We start from the raw sequence: 9,499 nt of genomic DNA, 5'->3' as shown, positions 1-9,499 counted from the left end.
TATGAAAATGCATGGTAATGGGGAGATATCATAGCTGTAATTGCATAAGTAGTTTGCAACCAGAAACAGCCAAATTATTCAAAAGGCAGTAACTCCAACACACCTTGAGTGATGGCTTAGTCCTCTACCAGAACCCTTGGTTCTGATAGGTTGACGTTTTGAATACTAGTTGTCACCTGCTGTATGCTCCCGTGGCCTTTTGCTACCAGCAGTTCTTAATAGTCCAACACCAATCTTACAGTGACCTTTCAAAAAATGATTATTTAAAAATGCTCTTCTTGCCAGGCAGCGGCGGTGCACGCCTTTAATCCCAACACCCTGGAGGCAAAGGCAGGCGGATCTCTGTGAGTTCGAGGCCAGCCTGGTCTACAGAGTGAGTTCCAGGACAGGCACAGAGAAACCCTGCTCAAAAAACAAAAAACAAAAACAACAACAACAAAAATACTCTTCTTATTAGCACACAAAGAAGTAGATTTCACTAGAACATTTCCAACTAAACTTGTTTTTGTTGTTTCTCTTCTCCTCCATTTCCCTTCATCCCTCACACCCTCTCACCCCCGCAGCCTTCTTTCCTCATTCACCTTTGCCCCTCTGCTGTCCCACCCCCAGGATCTCCTGTTTAGTTTCTTAGCCTATCCCAACGCTCACACACTTTCATTTACATACACACAAATATTAAGTTAGAATCTGCATATGAGATAGAACAGGATTTTTATCTTTTTGAGCCGGTGTCACCTCATTTAATGTGATGCCTTCCAGATCCATCTATTTTCCTGCAAATTTCATAATTTTATTATTTTACAGTTGGATATAATTCCATATATAGATACAGGAATATATATATATATATATATATATATATATATATATATATATATATAACTTTCATTATCTATTCTGTTGATGGACATAATAGACTGACTCCATTTTCTTGCTATTGTGAATAGAGTAGTATCTGTGGTAAGATATGGAGTCTTTGGGGCATGTGCCCAGGAGGGCTTAGCTGGGTCATATGGTACTTCTTCGTAATGTTTTGAGGAAAACTCCTATTGATTTCCATAATGACTGTACTAGCTTGAGCTCCCACCAGCAATGAGTAAGAAAAGCTTCTCTTTCCTCAAATCCTCACCAGCATTTGTTGTCACTTTCTTTTTTTTTCTTTTTTGAAGCATGTTTTTGAATATTATTTTAAGGTGTGTTACTTTTGTTTATGTTACATTTGTTTAACTCTGTGAGTCTGTGTTACTGTGCCTGTCTCAAACACCTGATGGTCTAATAAAGAGCTGAACAGCCAATAGCGAGGCAGGAGAAAGGATAGGTGGGGCTGGCAGGCAGAAAGAATATATAGAAGAAGAAATCTGAGAGAGGAGAGATCTAGTAGCCAGAGAAAGAGGAGGACTCCAGGGACCAGCCACCCAGCTACACAGCAAGCCACAGAGTAAGAGTAAGATTTACAGAAGTAAGAGAATGGGAAAAGCCCAGAGGCAAAAGGTAGACGGGATAATTTAAGGAAAGCTTGCAAGAAACAAGCCAAGCTAAGGCCAGGAATTCATAATTAAAAATAAGCCTCCATGTGTGAATTATTTGAGAGCTGTATGGTGGGCCCTCCAAAAGATAAAAACAAAAAACCAACAACAGAAACAGGCTCTTACTCTGTAGCCCTGGCTATCCTAGAACTCACTTTGTAGCCCAGGCTGGCCTCAAACTTACAGAGATTCACCTGTCTCTGTCTCCCAAGTGCTGGGACTAAAGGTTTGTACCTCCATGCCTCTTTAAAAAAAATATACATATATGTATATGGATGTTTTGCCTGCCTGCATGTATGTCTGTGCACTACATGCATGCCTTGTCCCTGTGGAGGCCAAAGAGGACATTGGATCCCCTAGGACTGGAGTTTCAGATGGTTGTGAGTCACCACATGGGTGCTGGGAACTGAACCTCAGTCCTCTGGAAGAACATCCAGTGCTCTTACAGCCACTAGCCATTTCTTCAGCTCCATCATTTGCTTTCTTGATCTTAGCTACTCTAACTGAGGTGAGATGGACTCTCAATGTAGTTTTAATTACCATTTCCCTGATGGCTAAGTATGGTGACAATTAAAAAAAATATTTGTAGTAGCATTTGTGGTTCTTCTTTTGAGAACTGTCTATTCATTTCATTAGCTCGTTATTTTTATTGTTTGTGTTGTCCTTGGTGTTTAATTTATACAATTCTTTATGTATTCTAGCTATTAGTCCCTTATCTGAGGAATAGCTGGAAAAGACCTTTTCCCATCCTGTAGGCTGTTTGCTCTGCCAGTGAGTTACTTTGCCATGCAGACACTTTTGGACTCCATGAAGTCCCATTCGTTGGTTCTTGGGACTATTTCCCATGTTATCAGGCCAGTTTCTATAACTTGAAGGGTATTTCCTCTGTTTTCCTCTAGCAGGTTTCAGAGTTTCATGTTTTTTTAAAAAAATATTTATTTATTTATTTATTATTTATTTTCGGATCTGAGGACCGAACCCAGGGCCTTGTACTTGCTGGGCAAGTGCTCTACCACTGAGCTAAATCCCCAACCCCGAGTTTCATGTTTGTTTTTTTTTTTTTTTAAAGAAAAGCAATTTTATTAAAAAGAAAACGACAAAAGAAAGCTGGGACCAGAGCATGGGGTCAGTCCATCTGGGCCTTCAGTGTTCTGGTGGTGATCTTGTCCTTTTCAATGATGTGAACAATGACGCCCATGCCCGATGCGGCATCCCGGTCCACGGCATTCAGCATGGCTTGGGAAATGGTCTCAAACAGGTGTTCTGGATCCATGTTGGACTCCCAGAGAGACTCGCACATGCCATACATTTGCTCGAAGTAGGTACCACTGACTACAAAGTCATCAGTCACCATGGGGCAGCCAATAAGGTCTAGAGAGCAAATGAAGGGCTTAAAGGTCTTCAGGTCCAACCCAGCAATGACAGGCTCTGTATAGTAGGGACCAAACCGTTTCTCATACAAGAGGTTGGCCACCATGCTTATGAGGGTGTAAGGCTTGATCTGTCGACCTTCCTTCAGCTCATACAGGTTCAGCCGGAACTTGAGGCGCTGTGCAACTGTTTGGACGTTGGTAGCCAGCCCGGCCAAGCCTATGTAGAGCCTGTCACCCATGGGAAAGATCTTCTGGAAGTCCGTGATCACCATCTGGGCCTGGATTCTGAAACGTCTGTCCACAGCAATGGCCACACAGTTCTTTGCCTTCATGGCCATGACGGCCTCTCCGTTATAGGACATATTAGACATGATTGTGCTCTAGTAGGACTCCGATCGCCACTGCAATTCCTGCAAACGGGCTCTGGCTTTCTCTGGCGTTTCATGTTTTAAATTAAAGTCCTTGATCATTTTTGAATTGATTTTTGTGCAGGGTGAGAAATGTGGATCTAACTTCATTCTTCTGAGGGTAGACATCTGTTTTTGCCACTCTCTGTTGAATAGTCTGTGTTTCTGTCCAGTATATGGTTGTGATGCCTTTTTCAAGGTTTAGGTGCCCTTAGCTATGTGGATTTGTTTCTGGGTCCCCAGTTCTGTTCGATTTGTTTCCATGTCTGCTTTTTGTGCAAGTGCTGTCTTAGTTAGGGTTACTATTGCTGTGATGAAACACCATGACCAAAAGAAACCTGGGGAGAAGTGGATTTATTTGGCTTATACTTGCACATTACTGTTCATTGTTGAAGGAAGTCAGGACAGGAACTCAAACAGGGCAGGAACCTGGAGGCAGGAGTTGATGCAGAGGCCATGCAGGGGTGCTACTTACTGGCTTACTCCCCATGGCTTGCTCAACCTGCTCTCTTAGAGCACCCAGCCCAGGGATGGCACCACCCACAATGGGCTGGACCCTCCCTATCCATCAGGAATTAAGAAAAGGCCGTCCTGGCTTGCCTACAGCCAATCTCATGGAGGCGTTTTATCAGTTGAGGCTCCCTCCTCTGAGATGACTCTAGCTTGGGTAAGGTGCCTTGCTGTTCTTGTCACTTTAGCTCTTTTGTATAATTTAAGGCCAAACACTGTAATGCCTCCAATACTGTTCTTTCTGCTTAGGATTTCCTTGACTGTGTATGGTCTTTTGTGTTGCCAGATGAATTTTTGGATTGTTTTTTCTAGTTTTCTGAAGAATGTCATTGGAATTTTGATGAGAGTTTCATTAACTTTGTAGATGACTTTTGGTAATATACTCATTTTCAAAATATTAATTCTGCCAGTTTATAGCAAGTCCACCATCTGGTATCTTTTTTAATTTCTTTCTTTGGTAACAATAAGTATTTCTTTTATTTGATACTATTTTTTTCCTATAAAACTCATGTTGGCATTTAGTTCCTATTGTGAAGTATTATGAAGTACTTTGGGAGATGATTAGGATTTAGTAAGATCCTTGGTGTGGTGGTCCCATGATTGAATATGGGTGTCCGAGGAATTTCTTCCCTCAGAGACATAACACTTGCTGAATAGGCTTTTTCCCAAGGTGTGTTTCTGCATCTTTTGTCAAATATGAAGTGTCCATAGCTTTGCTGTTTTATCGTAGGGTTCTTTATTCTGTTCCATTGGTCTACCTGTCTTTATGGCAGTACTAGGCTGTCTTTATCATGAGAGCTCTGTAGCATAATTTGAGGTTGGATATTGTAATACCTCCAGCAGTGTTCTTACCCCTTGATTTGGCTATCTGTGGTCTGTCTGTCTTTCTTTCTTTTTTTTTAATTTTTAAAAAATTTTTTTGAGACAGGGTTTGTCTGTGTAGCTTTGGAGCCTGTCTTGGAACTCAATCTGTAGACCAGGCTGGCCTCAAACTCACTGAGATTCACCTGCTTCTGCCTCCCGAGTGTTGGGATTAAAGGCGTGTGCCACCATCATATGGTGCATTTTTTTCCTAAGCCTGTGAAATACACCACCAGAATTTTGATAGCTATTGCATTAAATCTGTAAATTAATTTTAGTACTCATTTTCACAGTATTCTGCCAATCCAGGATCCTGAAAAGGGTCTTTCTACCATCTAGTATCTTCTATGGGTTCCTTCTTCACCATCTTGATGTTCATGTTGTAGGGATCTTCTCTATTTGGTTAGATATATTCCTAAATACTCAACACTTTCGGAGTTATTCTGAACAGGACATTGTTCCTAATTTCTTTCTCTGAGAGCACACGGTGGCAATCTTAAAGATAACCAGAGAGAAAAGGTGGTTCCATACACAGGCCAACAATCAGGACATCAACCTGGAACCTGACAGAAAGGAAAGGGTGCCTTCAACGTGCTGTGGAAAAACCCAAAGGATGGCTAATTCCTGGCCACACACCCTGCCAAAGGGCCATCTGTGCGACTGTGGTGACAGCTGCTGTGACTGCTGCTCTGAGTAGCCCTGGCCAGTTTCTTCCCTTGTTATTTCCACGTGTGTTATAAGCACATAAAACCAGCAGAGTCATCTGTGGAGATGTAGCCGGACCCCTGGGGCTGGAGTGCACCTGCGATTTGGTAGTAATTTGAGAAGGACTAGGTATGTTCCAGCTCGGAGGAAGCTACTTTTGTCTAGGCCACACTAAGCTCTCTTCTTTAACCAAATCTCCAGGATGCCTCTGCTCCTGCTGCCACCAGGACTATGGCCCTGTTAGTAAGAGACCAGTAAACTGCTCTCTGTGAAATCCCTGTCTGCCTTTCTTCAGTTTCTTAACACCCTGGGCTGGTTCTGACACATTGGAATTGAGTCATTTTGGAAAATTCTCTTCAAATGAACGATGATAAAATTTAAGATATATTCAAGAGAGAAAAACTAACAAGATCCCAACAGAATCCCATAAACCACAGATCAATACTAAATGAAATCCCAAAGAATTTTCTTTGAAAATAGTAGCAATGGTACAGCCACCTGAGGCCATGTTGATGATGGCCATGTTGGGGTCTGTGTTCCTACTGCAGCCTGGAGCCATATTGATGTCCGTGGCCCATGTTACCACCAAAGGCCATGCAAATGTCCACGATCTGTGCCACAGCTTGAAGCCATGTTGATGTCCATGGGCTGTGCAACCACCAGAAGCCATGTTGATGTGAGTGGCCCATGCTGCTACCTGAGGCCATGTTGGGGTCTATGGTCCTACTGCAGCCTGAGGCCATGTTGTTGTCTGTGGCCCGTGTTACCCCCGAAGGCCAGGGAGATGTCCGTTGGCCAGGGAGATGTCCGTTGGCTGAGCTGCCACCAAGGGCCATGATAGTGTGCATGCCTGTGCTTCGGCAGAGGGCCATGTTGATGTCTGTGGTCTGCACTGCCATAGAGCCCATGCTGATGTCTGTGGCACGTGCTGATGCTGGAGGCCCATCTGTATCTCTGTGGTCTGTGCTGTCTCCAGAAACCACGAAGAAGTCCATGATCCATTCTGTCACTGACTGTAAAGGGTGAGGAAGCTATTTTTGCAGTGGTATCAATGACTGTAGATTTGTAGTTGAGAAAGAGAGTCATAGAAGGGCTTCTATGACAACCCCCCCTCCAAGGAAACAGCCTAGACAGGAAGTCATTGAAGAGAACTCTTAAAAATTGTGATAAGGATGCTGAAATGTAGCTCTCCACACTTGGTGGGTTCTGGCAGGGGTGTGGGTGGGAGAGGGCTCAGTTTTCTTTAAGGGACTGCCCCCTGGGAGTTTGACATGCTCCACTGAGTGTACGGGCAGCACAAATTGGACTTGTGTTTTTGTTTAATTGACTTGTTGTTATTTTGTTTTCTTTATTTTTTTTGGAGGGGGGTTCATAAGGTCAGGGGTGGACCTGAGAGGACTGGGATGTGAGTCTGATCGGGGTGCATTATGTGAAATTCCTAAATAATCAATAAAAATAATATGTTAAAATGGTAACAATGATCTCAAAAAGAGGGCTCTGGGCTTATGTCCTTGTTTAGCCTTCATTACCCTAGAAACCTGCTCTCCAGATATAGTTACGTTAGGGCCAGGGCTTCAGCATCTGAGTTTTAGGTAAAACTCAGTCTGTAATCTCCAGTACTTCAGATGGAATAGTTAAGAGTTTTCTTCTGATACTTGATGGATCAGGAAGACACAGACTTGATAAAGTATGCGATATCTACTGATCTGTCATATCTTGTACACAGCAGATAGGAAGTTATCACACATGAAACATAAGTTAACCATGTACTCGTCACCTTATATGACCACATTTCAATAGGGCTAGAAATCAGCAACCCAGAACAGTGGTGTACGCCTAACTTGAAGATCAGAAGACTTAGAATCCAGCTTGTCTCCAAAGAGAAAAGAAAAAAAAAGTAAAAAAAAAAAAAAAAAAAAAAATCAATGAAGAGCCAGGCATGGTGGCTCAATCCTGCAATCCTAGCCCTTGGGAGGCTGAGGCAGGAGGATTCTGAATTGAGGTCAGTCTAGCTACATAGAAAGACTGTTTAAACAAAACCAGACTAAACAAACACCCCTCCCCCACCCAAGGAAATCTGTGATTAAAAAGAAAACAATGGGAAGGAAAGAACCTGTTTCCAAGCCACAGCAGACCCACTGCTCACCCACCGGGCGAGCGCCAAAACCCTGATAGGAGTTTGGTTGGAACCTCCAGCTCACCCCTGCATGACCCAGAAAGTCCCATTCTTCTCTCTCTCTCTCTCCAAACCCCACCCTCTCAGAGAATCTTCAAGAAAGGAAAGGGGTCAAAAGCCCAGTTCTGTGTTCCTGGCGCTAAGGCAGCTCCTCCCCTGGAGTTGCCAGCCGCCCAAGTCCCTGCCTGAAGTGCTCAGCTCTTGACCATACTTGGGCACAAACCCAGCTGTGGCAGATACATTATCACCCCTCGCATACAGGCTATATAAGCTCCCTGCTTCAGTTTGGGCACATGGCCTCTCCAGCCTCAATCTCTGGGACTGGAGAACTCAACCGGGAGTTGCTTTGCTCAAATAAAAGTGTTCTTTTACTTATTCAGTTTGGCTTCATCTGGCTTACTGCGTGGGCAGAGAAACCTATTATGGCGATGCAGGAGCTGAAGCTGGAGGAGCGAGCACGGCACACACTGCTTTATAACCTATGCATGCATCGTCCCTTACCTGTGGTTTCACCTGCTACAGTTCAGTGTCTGCCAATGGCAATCTGAAAATATAAAATGGAATATTCTAGAAATAAACAGTTCATTGTTTTAAGTTTCACACCAGAGTGCAGAGATGAAATCTTGTACCATTCTGCAATCTAAAAATATAAAATGGAATATTCTAGAAATAAACAGTTCATTGTTTTAAGTTTCACACCAGAGTGCAGAGATGAAATCTTGTACCATTCTGCAATCTAAAAATATAAAATGGAATATTCTAGAAATAAACAGTTCATTGTTTTAAGTTTCACACCAGAGTGCAGAGATGAAATCTTGTACCATTCTGCCTAGAACAGTAATTGTCCTTTTGTTCAGTGTGTCCACATTGCAAATGTCACATGCTGTCTTGATTATCAGCTTGTCTTATCAGTTTCAAGTAACACTTGTTTATGGAGTAATGGCCCTCAGGGTAAGCTTCTCTCTGCAGCAGTCAACAGTCAACAGACTCGTAAGGGGTACAGGTAGTGAGAAGTGTCTATTGAGTGACTGTGTGGAGGCACATGGGTGATGCCCTGAGAGGGACATGTGTAACAACCCCTCTAGCAAGGTTCAAGAACATACTGGAAGTAGGGCAGAAAGTATGTAAGAGCAGAGGATGGAGCAGGATGCTGTGGAATGCTGTCCTCTGGACATGACATGGCCATTGTGAGCATGGCCGATTACCTGAACAACTCCAGTCCCAAAGACCAGTCATCATTCTAGGAGGCAGCACTTGTTAGACCCAATGGGTTATTAAAAAAATGGGGGATGCAAAATGGGGAAGGGGATGTGTTGGAAGTGCCTTGGGGGAGTGGAAGGGAGAAGTTTGGGGTGCATATGATCAAGGTGTCTTGCTTACATGTATGGAATTGCCAAAGAACAAATAAAAGATATTCTGGGTTTTTTTTTTTTGTTTGTTTGTTTGCTTTTTTCCGAGACAGGGTTTCTCTGTGTAGCTTTGCGCCTTTCCTGGAACTCACTCTTGTAGCCCAGGCTGGCCTTGAACTCACAGAGATCCGCCTGCCTCTGCCTCCTGAGTGCTGGGATTAAAGGCGTGCACCACCACCGCCTGGCTTGACCCATAAGTTTTTATGTTTGGTTCCCAGTTGGTAGACTGTTTAAGAAGGATTAGGAGGTGTGGCCTTGTTGGAGGAAGTGTGTCACTGGAGGTGGACTTTGGGGTTTGAAAAGCCCACACCAGGCCCGTCTTGCTATCTTTCTGCCTGCTGCTTGTAAGATGTGAGCTCTCAGCTACTGTCTAGCACTATGCCTGCCTGCTGCATGCTGCCATGCTCTCTGCCATGATGGTCAGGGACTAACCGGCTAACACTGCAAGCAAGTCCTCAATTAAATGCCTTCTTTTATATCTTGCCTTGGTCACAGTGTCTCTTCACAGCAATGGAGCAGTAACTAAGGCGCA

General features: G+C 43.6%; 1 protein-coding gene across 1 annotated transcript; it reads right to left on the bottom strand.

The window, feature by feature from the left end:
- Positions 1-2,638: 2,638 nt before the first annotated feature.
- LOC131907043 (proteasome subunit beta type-3-like) lies at positions 2,639-3,270 on the bottom strand. The gene has a single exon (XM_059257949.1). The coding sequence runs from the start codon at positions 3,268-3,270 to the stop codon at positions 2,653-2,655; it is 618 nt and encodes a 205-aa protein (XP_059113932.1). The 3' UTR covers positions 2,639-2,652.
- Positions 3,271-9,499: the final 6,229 nt, after the last annotated feature.

The sequence above is a fragment of the Peromyscus eremicus genome, chromosome 3 (assembly GCF_949786415.1).
Source record: "Peromyscus eremicus chromosome 3, PerEre_H2_v1, whole genome shotgun sequence".
NCBI lineage: Eukaryota > Metazoa > Chordata > Mammalia > Rodentia > Cricetidae > Peromyscus > Peromyscus eremicus.
This window is presented reverse-complemented; position numbering and strand designations above follow the sequence as displayed.

Excerpts from the sequence above, each read along its gene's own strand:
- LOC131907043 (XM_059257949.1), bottom strand. The coding sequence starts at position 3,270 with ATGTCTAATATGTCCTATAACGGAGAGGCCGTCATGGCCATGAAGGCA.